The sequence below is a fragment of the Penicillium waksmanii genome (assembly GCF_028829765.1).
Source record: "Penicillium waksmanii strain IBT 27052 chromosome Unknown utg000009l:1.0-4314994.0:1.0-4318279.0, whole genome shotgun sequence".
Classification (NCBI taxonomy): Eukaryota; Fungi; Ascomycota; class Eurotiomycetes; order Eurotiales; family Aspergillaceae; genus Penicillium; species Penicillium waksmanii.
In genome coordinates this window covers 2,094,043-2,114,839 of record NW_026643255.1, presented here as the reverse complement: position 1 = coordinate 2,114,839, position 20,797 = coordinate 2,094,043, and the positions used below count along the sequence as shown (strand labels likewise).

Here is a 20,797-nt window from a genome sequence, read left to right as displayed (position 1 = left end):
TGGAGACACAGCTGTGATCGCCCAGGATTTACATCTGCGAACCTGGTGACTTGGGGAGGGGACGATCTCGCGAGAACTTTATCTGGGGTTTTGGCAGCTGGGGTCAGATCGATCTTGGCCAGCAGAGATTTCCCCATCCCCCTGAGATGACTAGCAGTGTCGGTCGGCTCTCAGTGTTGAACTGAGTCGTGACTGATGACGCCCGATACCCGAGGCCGAATCGGGTAGGGTTACAACCGGGGTGCGAGTTCCTCTCGTCGACTCGTAGCTCACTCATAAACTAGTCAAACTAGGTGATGGAGGGACCCACTTGAGCTGATCCTAAAATCGGGTCCTGTAGGGTCGAACAGTGGGGATCGGGATCATCAGGAGAGTGGAGTGTCCAACATGGTCGGACCTGTTCTCCGCTGTCACTCCGGTTCACTATGCAATTTACAGCATGACAGCCTACCACACTCCCTAGGCGCAATTTAATCAGGGGTTTTGCAAGGGTGCCTTCTAGCGAAGAGTGCCTAGGTACTGGGTGGATACTGGGATGCCTGGTTGTAGATGTCTAGGTGGATGTCGAGGCCATTATGCCTCAGGCATGCAGGATTCCATGTCTTTTGTTGAAATACTAGTACTAATACCTTCTTTGTCTTTTTTATATCTTTACCTACTACCTACCACCACCCATCAATACCATCATCATCATCTAGCCCCATCTGCACATCACCATCATGATATTACAATTATATATATAGACCAAGTTTGGGCCCCGGGGTTAGGGTAGTACTCTCCTGTTCGCACCTGCCTCAACTTTGCACTTTTTAAGGCGTAGTGGCCACGTCCACCTGGGCAGAATGCAGAGCTCCTTCCTACCTTACCTAGGTAGGGATACTAGTATACCGTGCCTTCCCCATCTACAGTAGATAGCCACTTATTATCGTGTCTCTCTCCCTTCTCATCCTCCCCTCTAGTGAACTTCTTCTTCCCCAAATATTCAGGCCCGGTGATTTCACCATATGTGCTGAACGACTGTGAGCTTCGACACCCTGTCCCACGGAGTTGGTTCTTGGACAAGTTCAGCGAATAGGACGGGAAACCTGATCAACGCGAATTACAGAATGACATCGGGATCCGTACGCTGCATTCAATTTCGCGAGTCACAATCCTCAAAACTCAAGAAAAACGGAGTAACGGGGATGTATGCCCAAATTCCCATCAATTGAACAATTGCGCGTGATCCACGCATCAGACTCCAACGAGCCGTTTCTCAGCATACCCAGGGTGCCACCGCCATCTATGCAAAAGGATATACAAAACTTCACAATACCAAGCAAGTACCCCAGATCAAGGACGAATGTGTGCCTAATGGAATGGATACATCAATCATCTTGTCCGGGCTGCAGTGCCCGGGAAGTCACTCAAGATAGACAATACCATGATGAGATCTGAGCCAAGTTCCGGGCTGCATACAAGTATGTTCATGCTTCAGTCTCACTATTTCTGATCCCTTTCTAATCTAGTCCCTTTATCTAGTAGTTTCAATCACGGCAAATAATTGCCATTGTTCCCTCAGATCGGCAAGCTCATTTTGATAAGGACTCATGTTAACTGTACGAAATCCATCTTGAGTGAGAAGAGTTAACAAGTACTGATCTATCTATAGCCGCATCTCCGGTTTCCGTGTCGTCCATCAGATAGCAAGTCTGCGTCCTTCGATAATGGACGGTATGCCATATGGGGTCTTCGCAAGCCTGTTCCAAACCCGAGATCCAGCTGGATTCAAAGGACCAGAGATGGTAAATGGTCATGGAAGGTGGGATCAGGGAAGCGGAATCATGCTGCTATAATCTAGCTGGCTATCGAGATGGAAATTTGCCTCTACCCAATTGATCCAAAGGAGGGAACCATTCGATCTACCCTTGAGGAAATTGCCGATGAACAGTCCGACGGCGGGTCATTCACATTCAGGCTCGATGTTCGGACTTCGAATATCAAAAATTATGTCTAACGCCGCGAATTCACCAACTCCTTGTTAGATGGACGGCGCCGGTCATATGACCAGGCTGTAGTCTTACTATCACGAGCTACGTGTAGATATGATCAATCAAGCATCTCACTATCAGATTTCCTACGTAGGTAGCAGTCCTCCGATATTTACAACTCCAAGGGATTTCTTCGCAAGCGCGCACGAAAGAGTGTCCAAGATGTCCGGGACCCACTGGATGAAAGGAACAGTGGGAAATTGGTCAAGAAGGATGCTGTTACTGCGCCGAAAAAGAAGTCAAAGTCTGAGAAGATGGAAATGACTATGATGGTCTTGGGCGAACATGATCCTCGAGAGGGCAAGAAACGGCCGTTAGGAAAGAAAGAAACAGCCGCCCTCATGGTTGCCACAGCTCAGGTTGAGAAGTGGAAAACTGAAAAAGTGGCCGCAAAACTCGCAACCGCGCAGTCCAAAACTATCGCAAGTTTGAAAGTGGACTTGGCGAGTGAGAAACTATGGTCTCAAAAACTGGTCGAGCAGATCAAAACTTGGGCGGATTGGTGCCACAGCGTCTTTCTCAAGAAGTGAAGATGGGCCCCGCCATGGAGTTTTTTTGTAACTCTGTTCGCCTGAAGTGTCCAACATCATCGGACCCGTCCTGCATCCTGTACTGTCTTCCTAGCCTACTTTAGAATTTACGATATAAGAACCCGCCGGCTCCACGCGGCCCTCCGCAAGCGAATCGGAGACCTACACTTCATAAAATTGTTCAAATAGCCCTCCTCATAGGACGAGTCATCCGTCGAATGAACAACTACGTCAACGCATAGTTTTTCACCCATCTGCTGTGCAAAAAATTTGGTCAAAAGGCATTTCCGATGGCGGAGATCAGTCTCACATTTTTACCAGGTTTTAAGAACAATAAACCCGCTAGCGTTATAGGCGGCCACGGGCCTGGCGGTAATATTTGCGAAAATATTGATTGAAATGTGCCCCAATGCTTTCAACCTTCAGCAGCAAAGACTGCCGGCCTCAATAAACTCCAGACTCTGCCCTTTAAAGCCCCTCTTGTCAAAGGCTCCGCATCACAGAAATAACAGCAGATTTCAAACTCGGGGCTCATATGTGCACTATGGAAATACACAAGCAGAGCGAAGCATTCATATAAAAGGGCGAAAATCTCGTCTTCGACCACACGAAGCTAATCCTGCGAAGAGGAACCGAATACCTTTTCGCCAGGGCAAAATGGCGTTGTCGCTCTGCGCCCTCCGCGGATGAGATCAGTCAACTGGAAACCACCAAAATCCCCATCGAAGATATCTGGCCGACAATGGAATCGTCTTTCACTTTGGCTGTTGACCTTGTTCCTCAGAACACATACATCAAGCAGCCAAGTCTCCTACACTACGGCGACAGCCCTGCATCCCTCGAGCCCGGCCGCCATATATTGGTCGAGATGGAAGCTTGCGAAGTGCTTCGGAGACATCCACATCCCAACGTCGCTCGATATATTGGTTGTATTACTGAGAATGGAAGAGTCAAAGGGGTTTGCTTTGATAGGTATCCCATGACTTTATTGCAGAGGATGAGAGGGGTGGCGATATTTGATAAAGCTCTTTGTCTGCAGGGGATTGAGGATGGCGTGCGACATATGCATTCTCTGTGACTTGTTCACAATGATCTCAATCCATCGAATATTATGATTGATGGAGAAAGGTGTGTGATTATTGATTTTGACTCGTGTAAGAAGGAGGGGGAGAAATTGGGTCTCAAGAGGGGTACGGTTGGTTGGGAGATGGAGGGTGCGATTTATGCAATGCCAGAGAATGACTATTTCAGTCTCTCGGAGATAGGGAAATTTCTGATGGAAAGGGAGCTCGAAGGGCGTGGGAATGTGAGATAACAATATTAAAAGAACAGCGTTGGCTGTAAACATATAGCAAAACGACAGCTTTCATCTTCATTTGCAGCAGAAAAACGCGGAAGAGTGTTTGCCAAACTCAAAGACCGTCACATTGTATAATACCGTCCAGTTTAGATTCTTGGATTGTTAAAACACCCCATCCTTACTTGTGTGGGCCGACGAAACGGCATAATACCACAGAGGTGCAAATTCCCACCCCAGTCGCTTTCTGACTACTTCCGAGCTTCGTCCCGCCGATCCTTCAGCAGCGATGCATACTTTCCACTATAACCTGTCTTTTCCATCCATTCTTTTACAGACTTTACCCTTTCCGGTAGAATTGTATCTAAGAGTTGATAGTCCCTCTTAGTCAAATTGTCCTTCCAAGTATTCCAAAAACCCGAAAAGTTCTCCCGATAAGTGAGTAAAGTCGAGTCATTTTGATCACTAGAATGACCGACTAGCGCATCCGGATCAAGGATGCTAAGCTTGAAATACTCCTCCAAACTCACGTCCTTATACGCTGCCTTTTGGCCCGTGATTTCCGAAAACGTAGATGCGAGATCTTCCCAACGGATATCTTCAGTCGCAACATGCAACTCGACCCCATTGCTCTTAGCCTGGTTATCGAAAATCCATCTTGCATATGCTCCATAATCCTCCAGATAGATAAGAGGACACCTTCCTTCCCCAAGAGGAGCCGCGAAAATCAAGGTGTCCGGATCTGTAGGATCAGGGAACGGGCGCAGAAATTCCGACAGAGCTTCCATATACATGCAAGATGTCAAAACAGACCAGGCCATAGGCCATGTCGGCTGCGCAGAGATGAAGTCCACGACTTTGCCCTTCCCATCTAGATGACCACATCTGTACTTGGGATTGAAGTTGCCAAGCTTAGAACCGTATTCCAGACCAGCGTAGACGAAGTGCTCGAGTTGAAATTCTCGGGCTAGCTCATAGAGCCTGATGCCCCAGTAGATCTCCGCTTTTTCACCGATGGCGAATCCATTAGTGTTGACGAACACGTGCGTTGTGTCTTTAAACGCTTGGCGGAGAGTAGCTTCGTCGTATGTGTTTCCTTCAAAAATAGATACGCTTGGTAGTGTTGCTAGGTACTTGGCCTCTTTTGAGGAGGCGCTTCTCGTAAGGACGCGGATGTTATATTTGGAGTCAGTAGCCAGAGCTTGCAAATAAGTTAGTAGCTGTTGTGAGATGGCATGTTCAGCTCACATTTGACAACGGGCACCCCCTGGGCACCTGTTCCACCGATGACCAATACAGTTCCCTTCATACTGATGTAGTACTAGTGAGTTGTTCGTAGGCTAGTCGATAGCGACTTAAAAGCAATTTAGAAAGGGAGAAGTGGGGATAGTTGTATGTACTGTCTAACCCTAGTATATGACGTCAGAATGAGCTCTGAAATTGCTGACGCAGCCATTTTGCTTCCTGTGTACGTACAACTGGACGTTCTAGATTGATGTTCTAGATTATCCTAGCCTCTTACGAAAATTATGTATTAATGGTCTAACCGAAATTTGTTCTAGGCCACACGACCGTGCAATCATGAACCACAAGGAGTCAATATTCCTATGGCGTTGCACATAACTAGAAGCTCTGCTGTTGAGTCATCAATGAAACCCTACGGAAACAGAAAGATGACGAGGGGGAGCTACTATCTACAGGGCTACTGATGGAAGGGGGGTTCGACGAACGTGGTAATGATTGTGATAAATAGCACTTCCCAAAAGCGGTTTATGAATCATTAAGTAGTCGTTATTTAGGCTCTTTTATTTCACTACTTTTGTAACAGTCCAATTACCATTTAGAATAAGCCATTAGTCTATCAATGGGAACTATTGAAGTTCTCTCTTTTCCCCCTTTCTCAAATCAAAATCTCTCAACAAACCCACGTTGTGGCCCGAGGCTCATAAAATTCCCTGGCGTAACTACCGATATCCACGACATTATCTTTTCCCGTGTAACCTCTGACAGGACATCTTCTCGTGATATATCTCCAGACAGAGCCCTTTCAAAGAGTGGCTGAAGAACCTTGAGATAGTACGAGCATATGTGCTGTACCCATTCGACGTCCAGATCCATCCCATTTTCTCGCATGACTCTGATGCTCCCATCGACGTGCCAAGGGGTGATATTAGACATACCCCAACTGTTTGATTTTGCATCGATATCAATGGAGAGAATTTCAGCATGAAGGTTTTGCCAAGCGTTCTCTGGTAGCTGATCTAGTTGCGTGACTCCATCCTTCAGTTCATCATTATTGATATTGCATATCCACATCGGATCTCCAAGAGCCTTGGACAGGCCCGAAACCATCCTATTTCTTGGGAAATCACGATCGACATCCACAGATTGAAACTTTTCACAGCTCTTGGGCTTCTGTTCGAGGAGACATTTAAATTGAACTGCTATAACAGAGCCGCCACTAGAACATGTGCTGAAGTAGCCCAGGATATGTCGAAAACCGGCGCAGTCTATATCAAGGTATCGAAATGGTGGATCTCCGCGCCTGCCACTCATGGCAACATAGTCTCCATATATATTGCAAGGCACTCGCATACCGTTGCAGGCTTCTACAGCGTGCTGAACCGATTGGTTAGTCTTGGGTGGTCTTTCGTCCCAGTCTTGATAGTATATCGTGATATGGTGATCTAGCGTCAACAACCCCCGCCTCTTATTCTCGATAAGCGGGATGGTGAATAAGACAGCATGATTTGAACCAAGAAACGCATCAAAATCTGCATAGTACTCGCCCATTTTTGAAGCTATGGGTACCCATACAAGGTTTGGCTCTTTCCTGTCTCTCGGAAACCAAATGCCTACCTTGCGCGTGTCTGATAGGCGAAGTTTTCAAAATGAAACGTAGTGTGAGCATAAAATCACATGCGCTGGCTGGTCCAATCGCCGACATCTTTCGGAACAGTACCAGGTGGAAAAGCAGTGTTGGCACCAACCATCCATGGGGCGGGGCATTTGGCAGATAACGCAAAGACTCATCAAGTCGCGATAGAATATTTCTGGTGGTCCGACAGATCTTGGGTTTAAGCTGCAAGCCTGTTAGCTATAAAATTTAAAGCGAAGCTCATGTCCATACAGTAGTCGCTTATTTTCCTGGTATTCCTGGCCTCTCTTGTCGGCTTCCTCTCTATGTGCACGCTGCTGCCCGATCACAAGCACGTCCATAGACTTCAACTCAGAAACCGCTGACGATTGATGCACAGCAACTGTTTTCAGAAATTATCCTGGCTCCATAAGCTGTCGTAGCCTCTCCTCTATAGCTTCACACAGTAGCTGTATTCGGGGCTGCATAACATTTAAGTTAAGCAACGGGATACCCCACAAAGGGTGACATTGACCATGACAACCACGGACCCTGACTTTCAAAGATGACCGATCTAAAAATTGCATACAGAGAAAGTATGCCTTTTTGCTACATCCAAGATACAAAAGTGTGGGGTCAGTGAGGGTTTCTCCTCGTAGCGCGCCAGGAGCTGTATTTCGCAGTGAACTGGAGGGGTGTCAGAACAGTCACTTTTGAACTGAATGCTCTTTTTAGCTACATTATCGGGTAGCTTCCCATCTATGGCAGGAAGTTGAACCTTTTTCCAAGTCTTGGCCAACGTTATCCCCTGGCGCGTTTGAAGTCGGACGGGATCTGGCGGTGGCAGTATGATAAAGTTAACCGATCGAAAGCTAGGCAATAACCGGGCGATTTGGGATAGGATATGAAGATCAGTCACTGGTCTTGCCAAAGCTCGCAATGTCTTCATGATTCTAACTTCCTCCGCGCAGGGGAGCATATCGTACAATTTTCATTTCTTGCTTAAGAAGGTCCAGTGTATCTTGGCATTTAGGGTTCGGGGAACAACGAAAGAGTGCAGGGGGTGACACCGATTTCCGGAAATACTTTAAATGAGCTGACAGTGACAATAAATCTGCGAGTAGAGATGGAAGCGATACTTTACCTAGGCCATGGAAAGGGACGAAGGCAGTTGACAATCCATCGTCTGGGCCGCATAGAAGTGCGAGTCCTGCCATCTGGCAGTGAGTTCATATTTCCAACTCTAAATCCCGCCATTATTGTTCTTTACTGATAAACATGTTAGCACTGCCGATCGAATGAAGTAAGTGCATCGCAGACGTCTCTGGAGCCCAGTGAAAACTGACAGAAACATACAGACAATTGGAAAGCAAGGCCCCCAAGCGTCTACTCGAAAGGCAATTTGCTTCTGAAATTGAAAGCCTCAGGAGGGAGGTAGTGGATATGAAAAAGGCAGTTACTTCACTTCAACTACTTTTGGCCGAGCACCGTAAAAGAAAACAAGTTTTGTTTGAGGAGAGTTCCCGCTAAAGAGCTCAAGCAAGTTAATAAAGTTTAATGCAGTCACTGCCATTACTGTCCAGTAACTTGTACTAGCTACCGACTGTATCGATAATTACTCCCGCCTCTTAAATCATGCGTGCACCGGGCTTGAAGCCTAACGTAATATTCCAGCCCATGTAAAGTAGCTTTCCACCCCTCGTCCATTGACCGCCGAATTTCTCTCGCCCCAAATCACCTCTGTAAATGAGGAATTGTCTTGCCGGTCTTATCTCGACGGCAGAATCAAGGCTAAATCTATTTCTCCGCGTTTCAAAGCTCCCCGAGGCCGAAAGGGATAGTGAAAAATTATTCTGAAAATACAACAAGGCTCGAACTTGACCCAGTGACTTCTTTTTGCTGACAAATGCTGGCGAATTTTATAGCATACCGATCTATCCCGGTCCTGGGATTAAATCAGTCTGACAAGAGGCTAAGAAGTAGAAGATGAATCTTGAAAGCTGCAGTTTCCCACTAACAACTGGATAAAAGAAGTCATGTAGCTTTCGTAGAGGCTCCGCCTACGGAGCGTTAACTTAGGAGGGGATCTCCGGCAATTCCATAGAGGGATTTCCTATAACCCCGTCACAGCTACCGTGTCTGAAACTCCCGAATATCACGTTAGATCAAACCTTGAGAATCGATGATTGACAAATCCTCGTTGACAAGAAGAGACAGTATTCCATTATTACTATCTAACGCTGGGGATTAAATTCTGGGACACCATGCATACTTTCCCTCCAGCATTATTCTCAGTATATACCACTGCCACGATGTTTAGCGTACATGGAAGCTTTTCTACCGAAATTGTAGATCCGAACAGTGTTGATGATTATGTACATACCTCTAGACAAACACACATTCGCTTCTCATTCACCTACTGTATGACTTGCTAGCCCACAGACTATTACATATGGGGAAGATGTAGCCCTTTAGTTGCACAGACACGATGTACATAGCCCCAAAGCCAGGAGCTGGACTGAGGTTCCTGGGGTTGAGGATGGTGAGAAGATGGTGTGGTATAAACTCAAGACAGAATACATTAGCATGAGTAGCCGACAGTGGAAATCTCTTCATACAGTAGTTTTCAAATTCAGCTTGACCTCACACTCTTTAGACTCGGTTCCCGGAAAATAAATCCTAAATATGCTAGTTCTAATTCTATTTCATTTTACCCACCGATATGCTATAATGGTTCAGCGTATTTTACAATACGACCTCGGTACCATTGGATTATATATTTTACGCGAAGCTAGCGTACATACGCTTCACCCCTTTCCTTACAATCAGCAACGTCCTACCGACTTCCTGCTAATCTTTACTCGTCCAGAAGACGCGGCTCCAAGTTTCTCGCCATTAAAGCTTGTTCTTATCCATGATATGATAGAGAGAGCGAAGAACAGGCTGAATGCAACAGGTCAGCCATCATCAACATCGGCAGAGACCTTCGACAATCTGGAAGCATTTACGCCTCTTAAACCGAGTCGGTCAGAAACAACCTGTGACATCCCTTGAGTGGCGTGTACGGCTCGCTTATAAATTAAGTTAGTTAACTAATTACAAATTGCCAGATAGGGACCGTCTAGTAATCCAGCCCATTGTGGTTTTGACTGGTTAAAATATTCACTACGCCTAAACAATTGTGAACGCGAGTTGGCCTTATAGGCCTAGCCACATTTTGCGCTAAGCCGAATCCGTGGTTTGGGTTATTAAAACTCACGTGCCATTGAAATATACCGTCGGACCAGAGAAATGTCAGCAAGCTCCAGAGTCATGACGCAAGCGTCGCTTTAATGTCCAATTCCGAATTCTTGGCTATGGCATACATTAGCACTACGGCTCCTACAGACGTACTCTCTAGTATTAGGAAATTGTCGGCTGAATATACCTAAGCCCGAACGTCCATGTTGTAATTCAGAGGTATGAATTGTCTTATGCTATTTAGAGAGAACATGATGCTATATATACAACGAGAAGAACAAGTTGATTTCCAATCAACTTGGTTGTTCGTATAGATACCTCGGGATTAATTCCGATGGTTCGGCTTGGTTCCTGATCTGCACCAGCCTCATATCACAACATTCCCCCTCAGGATCGCTTTGCTAGCAGGGCGATACTGGACTCGCGCAGAGCATTCAGGCCTCAGTAAAACCACTCAAAAACCCACGTTGGGAAAATAAAGTGGAAAGAGCGCCTGTGCTGTCACGCGGTGTGTCTCGAGGTCTCTGAAGCATCGACGCCTAAGAGACTACAAAACTTAGCAAAGGCCGTAGGTCCCAATGGCTTGGTGAGACCATCCGCGGCCTGTTCCCCAGTTGGAATATATTAAAGCTCAATCTCGCCTGCATCCAGCACGGCTCGCTGATAGTGAAATTTCACATTGAAGTGCTTCGTCCGTTTGTGAAACTCGGGATTGCGAGAAAGCGCAATCGCGGACTGGTTGTCAGCCATGATGTTAGTGACCGGAGACCGATACAGTTGTGTTTCGGCTAGAAAGGTGCGGAGCCACTGCAGATGCAGAATGGCATTGTATTGTCCGATGTATTCAGCATGTATCGTAGACGTGGCCACTTCCCCTTCTCTTGGACAACCAGGAAACTGGCGCGCCTGCAAGCTAGAATACATAGCCAGACGTCGAGTATGCACCGTCAGTGACGACAGAGCCCCCGAAGTCGGCGTCTGTATACCCGATAAGCTATCCACTGCGGTAGGTGATACGATGAGACTGTGTGGCTTGGATATAGCGAAGCAATCGCTGCAGAGCAACTTGATGGTGAGATTGCGGCTGAGACGTAAAGCGACTCAACATGCCCAGTGCAAACACAATATCCGGTCGCATACCAACCATCAGATACATCAACAAACCGATAGCAGTCGCATAACGAGCTTTTGCTTCCTCGTCCAGAAGTGCCTCGTCTGGACGATGATTCAGGGTTTGCTTGGGATTCATCGGCGTAGACTTCGGCTGACAAGTTTCCATACCAAAGTCGGAGAGCACCTTCTGGATATACTGGTGTTGGTGAATGAACACGGACCCATCGACGTGATAGTCGAACTGGATCCCGAGGAACGAGCGTGGCGTCCCCAGGTCATTCAATTAGAATTCTGCTTGCAATGCTCGTTGTACTTGTTCTATCTCATGCAAGTTTGCAGCAGCAATGAGAAAGTTATCGACGTAAACACAGACTATGTAATTGGATTTGTAGAATATACAGTTGTCCGATTGAGCTATGGTGAACCCATGAGAAGCCAGGACGCGGTGGACGCATTGGTACCAAATCTGCGGGGCCTGCTTCAGCCCATAGAGTGAGCGGCGCAGTTGGCATACGTATCCTGACTCTTCGAAGCCTTCGGGTAGCTCCATATAGATAGGCGAATCGACATCACTATGAAGGAATACGGTGATCGCATCGAATTGGTGGAGTTTCCATCCGCGCAGTACGGCACTGGCAACAATGCAGCGAACGGAGTCCATCCGGGACACCGCAGCGAATGTTTCGTGATAGTCGATACCATATTTCTGCCAGTAGCCTTTAATGACCAATCGCGCTTTGTGTGTTCCGTTGGCTTTGGTCTTGAAGATCCATTTGTACCCAATTACATGATCTGTGGCAGGAACGTCCTTTCGCGGGACCTTTTCCCATGTTCCGTGTTCGAGAAGTGACGCATATTCTTTCTGGATGGCAGCCTACTATTCTAGCTGGTTTGATCCAGACACCGCTTTACGAAAGGTCGTCGGGTCGACCTGTCTGTCCGATGCGGTGTTTAATGTGTCTGCCGAGTATACCTTGCCGAGTGATTCCAGGAGGCGCCGTGACGGTCTTCGTCTGCGACCATAGATTGAATACCCAAGATCCGATGTTAAGTCGGTTCCCTGTTGGCTTGGATTGACCACTAGAGGTGTCTGTTCATCACGCTCCGATGGCGTTTTATCTTTATCACCTGACAGAGGTAATGGCAATAGAGGTGGTGTAGGCAGCCCACTGACTGAGTTTGGCATTGATGGAAAGACGGGCGATGGAGGAGCGTTGTCCGGGAGGTCGTTGCCTGTTTCCCCCTCGACGAGTGGCGCCACCGGGGTCCTCTCGTCGAACTCGACATCACGGGAAAAGACCGTCTTTCCCGAATGGATTTTATAGAGCTTGTACTGATTCGGCTCGCAATAACCTAGCAGTCGGCACTCAGACGATCTCGCTCCGAGTTTTGCTCGATGCTCTTTTGGGATTAAGACCCATGCCCGGGAGCCAATCCGTCATAGATGTAACAGCGATGGCGGCTTCCCGTAGATAATTTCGTACGGGGTCTTTTTCCGGAGGATTGAAGCTGGCGCGCGCAGCTTCAGATAGACCACAGTGTCCACTAACTCAAACCACCAGGAAGGAGGTAGGTTCGCATCGGACAAGAGCGTGTTGATCCGCTCCCAGATAGTGCGGTTGGTGCGTTCGGCCAGTCCATTCTGTCCTTTGCAGTAGGGCGGCGAGGTGTCAAACTCAACTCCCTGGGATTCGAGATGTGTTCCAATGGGCAAATATTCTCTCCCGTTGTCGGTGAGGAACCTTTTGATCTGGGCGCCGAACTGTCGGTGCACCCAGGCCTCGAAGTTCTGGAACTTCTGGAGCGCTTTATGCTTCCATCTCATAGCATAGGCCCACGAGCCTCGAGAATAGTCGTCAGTAAAGGTGATTACGTACCTAGAACCATCTTTGGCGACCGGCATCTCCATGATGTCCGAATGAATCAATTCGAAAATTCTCGTTGAATACAGACGTGGCCGTTGTGCACGGGAGTTCCTCTTCTGATACTGCTTACCCGACATACACGCTGGGCACTGCGGCGTTGCCTACAGCTGCGCCTGTATCTGCGGTCGGTACGGAGTGCCAGTCTGCCGGAGGACCACCCTTAAGTCACCCCGGTTCAGATGTCCCATCCGAGCGTGCCACAGCGCTTCGGGGGCCTGGTCCACTCCTGTGCCCGTATCTGCTTCGAGTATCTGAGCTTCACCACCGAGTTCAGAGGTTAACGCTGTACATTCTACGTCACTTGACTCCTGAGGGTCGTCGACGTCCATGGCCACCGCCGGCGGTTCCAGGGAATCTGTATGGTCATAGGTCGCCGGCGCCCTCGCCAGTTGGACTCGCTCTCGGGATCTTTTGCTCACATGGCACCGCAGGATCAGTAGATCCTCCTCCGTATGGTAGGCGGTCCCCACCGTCCGTCCTTGGCATTGCACAAAGACGTTCTGCAGGTATGCCACCACCGAGTAGCAGTCTCGTAGTAGCTTCGGCACGCTGATCAGGTTCATCCCGATACACGGCGCGAAGTACACGTTCTTCAACACCAGGGGTTGGTTGAATTTCCCCCGGAGCGTGAGCTTCACCGTCCCAATCCCCTCGGCTTCCACTGGGTCGTCCGCCGTATCCAACATCTCGCAATGGGGCCGCAGGCTACTGAAGCAGTTCCGATCCCAGCAGATGTGGCTGGTGGCAGCCGAGTCCAGGATCCACCGGGGTGACGGTGCGTGGGTATAAAGGATCGTCACCCTCGCCCTCACGATATTGATCCGCAGTCTCTTGGAAGTCGGCGGGCCCTGCCGATCTTCCATCTGGCTTAATGGTATGTTTAGCAAATTGTTTCTTGGTGAGCCAGAAACACTCCTTTCAGCCTTCAGGGCATGGTCCCTGGGCGGTTGTTGTTCGCGCTGTTTCTTCCAGCATTCCGCAACTACATAGCCGCGCTTCTTGCAGTAGTTGCATTTCTTGGTGTTCTTCTGCACCGTATTGATAGAAGGGTTGCTCGTTCCGCCAGGCACTCTCGGCGGAAACGTCACAGCGTCCTTTCGCTGCACCGTCTGCTCGGCATTCGCCAGACGGTTGCCGATATTGGCCGGGTTCACAGGATCCTTATCATTCTGGATCGCATCCACGATCAGGATGTATTCCGGTCCGATTTGTGTCAGTAGAATTACAATATGCGCTTTGTCGCCGATGGATCCAGGGGCGATCGCATTCAATCGATGGACTAGCATCCGTATACGATCGACGAATTCACGTGCACTACCGCAGCGCTCGCCGGTGGTCTCGCGCAGCTGAGCGAACAGCTCACAGAACGTAGCGAGTTCCATCCGCCGGTACCGTTCTTCGAGATCATTCCAGAGGTCGCGGGATGTCTCCAGCCCCGCAACATAGATACTGATATGGGGGGAGAGATACCGGAAGATAGTGTGGTAGGCTTCGGCCTCGCAGCGCGACCATTCACGATGGCGCTCGAATGCCTGGACCTCCACTTCGAGGCGCGCCTCAATCGCGCGTTGCCTCACCGCCCCGTTGAGATGCGGTTCCACCAACGGGTGGATGTCCGCCGTAATGGGTTTGGCGTACTTGAATGAGCAATCAGAACGCTCAAGGTCGCCCGACACGACATCCCAGACCTGCCTCGCTTTGAGGTAGGAGGTCATGAGACGTTTCCAGGTCGCGAAGTTGTCGCTTCCTGTCAGAGGCTCGATGGCCGTAACGGCTCGGTCGGGCGAGTCGTGAACCAGAGCAGACATGTTGGTTGATGTAAAGCGGGGTAGATATATATGTATTTAAAGTAATCAATATGATTCTCAGATGAGTAGAGACGGCACCCGAGAGTTGCTCCCGGGCTCATAACCTGTTGTAATTCAGAGGTATGAATTGTCTTATGCTATTTAGAGAGAACATGATGCTATATATACAACGAGAAGAACAAGTTGATTTCCAATCAACTTGGTTGTTCGTATAGATACCTCGGGATTAATTCCGATGGTTCGGCTTGGTTCCTGATCTGCACCAGCCTCATATCACAACAGTCCACACTCGATTTACAACACTCAGAACCCAAGAGAATCCGCACGGCGGGACGAACTCGATAATCTCACGGCACATAAATCTTCCCCCGACTTTATCAGCCCCCTTTTCGTTGCGCCATGTCGGCTATTATAGCCCCAGATGAGTACAGTCAGCAACTAGCAGCACTAGGCGACGACAGCGTAAGCCGTTGCTCAACGGACGAAGAGACTATTTTGGGTTACGATAGTGGTGAGGTAAGTGAGATATTTGGCTGTTACCACCCGCATAAGAAACAAGGCGGTAACCAGTGTTTACTGCGTCCAGACTATTGATATTCTGCTCGAACGCCTCAGTGCGTGGAAGCACGTATGCGAATATCTCTACTCTTATATTTCTGCAACTGCGAAAGCGCAGAAATCCCAGTCAAGAGAATATGAAACGATTCTGAAGGTGGGTACTTACTCGTCAACAGACTTAAGAAGGATCGAATTGATTCCCCGGACTTAGAGCGTGAGCTATCCACTCGAGGAAGGTCATCATTTTAAACCAAGCACAGATGGGGTGGCTGGACTTTTCGAAAACATATACACTAATACAAAGGTGCGGTTTCTAAGTGTATAGTGGCCTGAATCTTGTATGAGCCAACGCTATTCTCTAGGAAATGGTAAAAGTGTATGCCCTGGCTGAGCGAAATCTGAACGACAGCGTGCTGCTTATGCTGGAACGTCTCCTCAAAGAAATCAAATCCGAAGCGAAACAATTAAAGGTTGACAAATCCAACGGGGCAAATCTAATCGCGAAAGCATGGCGCGCAACACAGAAACATATCATTCTCCTGGCTAAGAGCACTAGGTCCTATGATGCCAGCACCGGCAACAAGGTTGAACAGTCCCATGATCCCTACCTCCTCCGCCAGGGCGTCCACAGCAAATTAATTGAGCAAGCAACGAAAGAAAAGGACGATCGACAAGAAAACCAAGAGATTCAGGAATCTTTCCTGTGGTTCGAAATGCATATTTTGCAAACAGTTCAGTGTGTTATAGCCAAGTTCTTCCAATTTATGGGTGGCCAGCTCGATCATCAGCGTGCAATGTACGGTGATATCCTGGGTACAGCACAGCTTATCCACCCGGATTTGGAATGGTTTAGTTTCGTGGAGCGAAAGAACGCGGCACTTCTGGATCCCGAACCTTTGCGGAGGTTGTCAGTATATTCAACGTTTCCGAACAAGGACCATCGAGCAACGAAACCAATCATTGAAGGCGACCTAGAATGCCATTGCCATGGTATAACTAAGGAATGCCATTATGTGGTTACGCGAGCAGGCTACTTGCATGGTTTCGGTCGTAACAAAGAACTTTACCAACAACCAGTTCCGGAGATGTCCTTGTACTTAGCGAACTGCTCCATCGGTCCTGTGAATGATCTCAATTTCAGTGTTCAAGGCGTGAATGTCTCCAGCAGAAATTCCGTGAACCCGTTTCACACTACTACTAAGTTCATTTTCAGAGCTCAAAGTACTGATGAGGCTGAGAGATGGCATTCCGCAATAGATGCAGCGATCCGACACTCGACGTCGTCTTTGCTAGCTACGGCAGATACAGAGGCGGTTTGAATTGGACTAGCGAGTCGTACACACAGTCGTACACCCCATCAAAAAACGTGTCCCACGCGTCACCTACCATCTTCCACCACATACCATGCCACCAAAACGCCCAGAAAAACCTTCAAAATTGCCAGGTAGGGAAGGCCGAATCCTACTAGTTATCAAAGCTATAAAGAATCAATCAGCGAGATGCCTTCGCCAAGCAGCAGCGGTTTATAACATGCCGCATACTACACTACGCGATCGCATCAATGGCAAAACGTATCGACAGGAAACGCATGTAAATAACTATAAATTAACACTGGAAGAAGAAGATTCGCTTTCTAAGTGGATCTTATCGCTAGATTTACGTTGTGCTTCTCCTAGGCCCAGTACGATCGCTAATATGACGAATCTTTTTCTAGTAGCACGCGAAAATCACTATCCGCCTTTCCTACCCTCTACTATCGGTGTTAAATAGGTACAAGATATATTTAACGTCGATCTAAGCTTTATTTACGATTTTCAAAGCGATACGACTATTAGCGTGCCCAAAACAAAGACCTAGCAAGCCTACGTAAATGGTTCAGATTAGTTTAATCTGTTATCGAAGAAAACGGTGTCCTAGATAATGATATCTATAACTTTGATAAGACTGGCTTTGTAATAGGCCTATTATCTGACTACTGCTCGTGTTATTACACAAAGGGATTTCTACGGTCGGAAACCTCTTTTATAACCTGGAAACCGTGAATAGTTTATAGCAATCAAATTACAAGCATGTCTAGGACAAGATTATATCAGCAAGCGTGATTACCTAGAAATATATTCTCAGGCTCGCCAGGATACATTCAAAACAACTACTATTTAATCGAGCTTCGCTACCGCAGGCCTAGTTCTAATCAACGCTGAGTGAGTCTTATCTAAACTCAATATATTGGAGAGTGGATAAATTACGGGCTCAAACTGTTCTCGTCCCATTAGACAACGTCAGGCGGTGTGACGGCTCGCTTGTGCATTTCGTTATTCAACCGCGGACGGAAGTTCCTCTTTTGTCACTGTCCACGCCACCACCCTGGTCTGCTGAATAGCGAAATCCATCAGAAGCGTCGCACGCAGACTGACATCATGGCCTTCGGATTAATGCGCACTCCAGCAGTGGTTTTCATCGCGCTAGGCTCGCTTGTACCAATCGCGATACCAACGGCGTATCTGCTGTACTTAAACCACCAAGTTTCTAATAACACCACCTCTCAGAGCGGCCGTTACCGATCGCATAAAGCAGCATCTAACTCCCCTTCATCGTTAGACGCAGCGCCTTTAGAGCCATCCAGCATACCGGGAGACATTGCGTCGGACACTGATGAGTGGGTCATCACATTCGAACGACTCGTCTCCCGTCCCATCCCAGTTTCGACTCTCATCAGCCCAATTGCGGACAGGTTAGCCGCTACGTTATCAAATGTTAATGCCGCTGAAAATGAACCATCAAACCTGCTAAAAGCTTATGTCCGGGCGGCGCAGGAGGCTTTTGGTTGGACGCCCCAGGCTTTCATCATGCGCCAGCTGATAGGCGATCCCGGGCTCAAGCGCACATTCGACACAGACTGGGTTCATGATCTCCTATTTAAACATGGTGACATTGTGAATGGTGTATATCGCGTTGACTACGTTGGAGACGGTGGTATGGCCGGATGTGAGCGCATTGAGCTAGGTCTCGCTGCCCCTCCATCATACAGAGGGCATTCAGAGACAGGTTTGATATTATCCGCCATCGAGCCATGCGGCCCCAATGGCGCAGAATCTTCATGGAACAGCTCAAATGAGAATATGGTTGTATTCGTGAATGAGACGTGGCTCTGGAGATGCAAGAACGGAAAGCCTACGCTGCTGGAGTCAGGCCCTGGCAGCTGGCTGCACTCTGTCATGGCTGGCTGGCTGGTAATGAAGGGGATCAAAGCCGTGACTGCAGTGCATTCAAAAGAGCAGTAACCTGCTGGAAGAATCTCAAAATCATGTGCAGTACATATATTGGTAGCAGAAGCTGAAATGTTGGCTCCGATTCAATCCACTTCTCCTGCGAACGAAGACCGTGAAACTTTAAAAGGAATGTTTTGCATGAAACTTCCTGGGGCCGAGGAATCTCTACCGGCGTCACAATACTGGGAGAAAGATATCATTCCACTGGCTCTACAACGACGGTTGCTAATGTGCGGATTACTGGCCATTTACGCGTACCATTCAGCCACATTCGAGGATGAGACAACAACACGAAAGATTCACCGTGAGCGGGCGACAAAGTTCAATTCCGAATTCTTTGCCGGGTTCAACATGATAACCAACGATGATACGAATACAATGGCCACCGATGCTTTCCAGAAAGCAAACAAGGCAGGAATACAAATCAGAAGCATCCTGAACTGCACACAATGGACTTGAAATGAATTCACTATGAGCCAAGAGACTACCTAGTTACGTCAACAAAAACGACGTCAAGCGCGACTGGTTAATGGTGAAGCGACCGAGGATAGATATAACGAGGCTAGCCACATGAGTGCTGGCCACATGCTAGCCAGCGTGTCCATCGGCCCAGCCTTCCGTCGGATGATGGTTGGCGAGACAACAATTCGACATTGGAAGCGGAACAAACCATTGGAAGAATGCTTTCCAAAGCCTATTAACACATTCCTTTATCACATTCCACTCAGGTACCACGATAAGACCATATAAAGTATTTCATCTCCTAAATCCATAAAATGCTGTCAATAAATCTCACCAATTGCTTGAGATGCGACCTGACGTAGTATTCGATTTTTGTGAAGCAGGAAGCAGATAGGTCGCACCCAACGCTATGATACCATTTATTAAGTGTGCCATGGACTAGGCTCATATCGCCGCGCCACATATTGGGTTGTGAAATCAAGCAACAGTGGGAAATCGCTAAGAGCTTTTGCAGGTCAAACTCCATTAGCAGTGTCACGCTCATTATGCAAGAAAAGGAGAGGGGTCCAAACGTTAGGACCTCGGGAATCGAACCAATCAAAACCATTAATATGGTAAGCTCTCGGCGTTAGTATCGAATCAGAGTCCTATCTTCTGGGTTATTGTGGGGAGTTGCCGCAACACCAAACAAGGGCATATTAAATAGCCCTTCAAGCCCTTTAGTTCTCCATTGCCTCATTCAAAGACCATTCAATCTTCATGATGACAGTAGCACGACCTCGGGGTCCAATTGTCAACCTCACACCGGCATTATTGCCAAGTCAAAAGGTCCTAACTGGCCGAACCATTGACCTTGAGAAACTCGAGTTGAAACATGCAAAAGACCTGTTCAATCTAGTAGGAGCAACTGATGCCATGAAGACTTCGTTTTGGGACTACATGCCCGATGGACCCTACACAAAACTGGATGAGTTCGAGCAAAAAATCACTGCGGCATCAGCATCCCCGGATATGTTTTTCTTCGCCGTCATTGATAAGCGCAACTCAAAGCCGACCTTCAGAAAGCCAATTGGATATCTGACTCTGATGCGCATCACTCCAGAGCATTTCACTGTGGAAATCGGCCATGTGATGTTCTCGTCGTCACTTCAACGCACCACTGGTGCCACTGAGGCTATCTTTCTGTTGGCGCGCCATGCTTTTGAAGATTTGAAATTTCGGCGGCTCGAGTGGAAGTGTGACTCGCTCAATGCGCCGTCGCGGAATGCGGCTTCGCGACTGGGATTCACGTTTGAAGGCATTTTCAAACATCATATGGTTATTAAGGGGCGGAGTAGAGATACCGCTTGGTTTGCTATGCTGCGGGATGAGTGGGACAAGGGTTTAAAAGGTGTAATGGAGCAGTGGCTTGATGAGGGGAATTTCAAGGAGGATGGCAGCCAAAAGAAGGATCTCAAGGATTTTAAGGCCAAGTGCAAGCACAAATAAGGCCCAGTACTTTGTGCCGCAATCCATGGTCGCTTACTTAGCCATTACGAAGACCCTTGAATAAAAGTTCTCATCAGCCGTGGCCAATCAATTCATGCTCCTATATCGGTGTTAACATTGATCCCATTTCTCTTCTCATATGACAGAGCTGCAGTATAATGGTCTATCAAATTCATTTGTGTCGCAAGTCCGCCATTCTTTCACTGTGTACATAGTCCTA

The 20,797-nt window shown here is 47.9% G+C and overlaps 6 protein-coding genes across 6 annotated transcripts; 5 read left to right on the top strand and 1 right to left on the bottom strand.

Annotated features, from left to right (window-relative positions):
* Window positions 1-1,706: 1,706 nt before the first annotated feature.
* N7481_011168 (uncharacterized protein) lies at window positions 1,707-2,560 on the top strand (the record flags this gene model as incomplete). Its single annotated transcript, XM_057270387.1, has 3 exons — window positions 1,707-1,784; window positions 1,841-1,963; window positions 2,129-2,560. 3 exons carry the CDS (start codon window positions 1,707-1,709, stop codon window positions 2,558-2,560), a joined length of 633 nt encoding a protein of 210 aa, XP_057117561.1.
* A 1,548-nt stretch (window positions 2,561-4,108) lies between these two features.
* Window positions 4,109-6,650, bottom strand: N7481_011167 (uncharacterized protein; the record flags this gene model as incomplete). Its single annotated transcript, XM_057270386.1, has 2 exons — window positions 4,109-5,058; window positions 6,038-6,650. 2 exons carry the CDS (start codon window positions 6,648-6,650, stop codon window positions 4,109-4,111), a joined length of 1,563 nt encoding a protein of 520 aa, XP_057117560.1.
* Window positions 6,651-15,199: 8,549 nt separating this feature from the next.
* Window positions 15,200-16,677, top strand: N7481_011166 (uncharacterized protein; the record flags this gene model as incomplete). The annotated part of the gene is made up of 4 exons (XM_057270385.1): window positions 15,200-15,316; window positions 15,387-15,512; window positions 15,570-15,662; window positions 15,721-16,677. 4 exons carry the CDS (start codon window positions 15,200-15,202, stop codon window positions 16,675-16,677), a joined length of 1,293 nt encoding a protein of 430 aa, XP_057117559.1.
* Window positions 16,678-17,775: 1,098 nt separating this feature from the next.
* On the top strand, window positions 17,776-18,639 carry N7481_011165 (uncharacterized protein; the record flags this gene model as incomplete). The annotated part of the gene is made up of 1 exon (XM_057270384.1): window positions 17,776-18,639. One exon carries the CDS (start codon window positions 17,776-17,778, stop codon window positions 18,637-18,639), a length of 864 nt encoding a protein of 287 aa, XP_057117558.1.
* A 57-nt stretch (window positions 18,640-18,696) lies between these two features.
* N7481_011164 (uncharacterized protein) lies at window positions 18,697-19,086 on the top strand (the record flags this gene model as incomplete). The annotated part of the gene is made up of 1 exon (XM_057270383.1): window positions 18,697-19,086. One exon carries the CDS (start codon window positions 18,697-18,699, stop codon window positions 19,084-19,086), a length of 390 nt encoding a protein of 129 aa, XP_057117557.1.
* Window positions 19,087-19,851: 765 nt separating this feature from the next.
* Window positions 19,852-20,577, top strand: N7481_011163 (GNAT family N-acetyltransferase; the record flags this gene model as incomplete). The annotated part of the gene is made up of 1 exon (XM_057270382.1): window positions 19,852-20,577. The coding sequence occupies one exon, from the start codon at window positions 19,852-19,854 to the stop codon at window positions 20,575-20,577; it is 726 nt and encodes a 241-aa protein (XP_057117556.1).
* Between the last annotated feature and the right edge of the window lie 220 nt (window positions 20,578-20,797).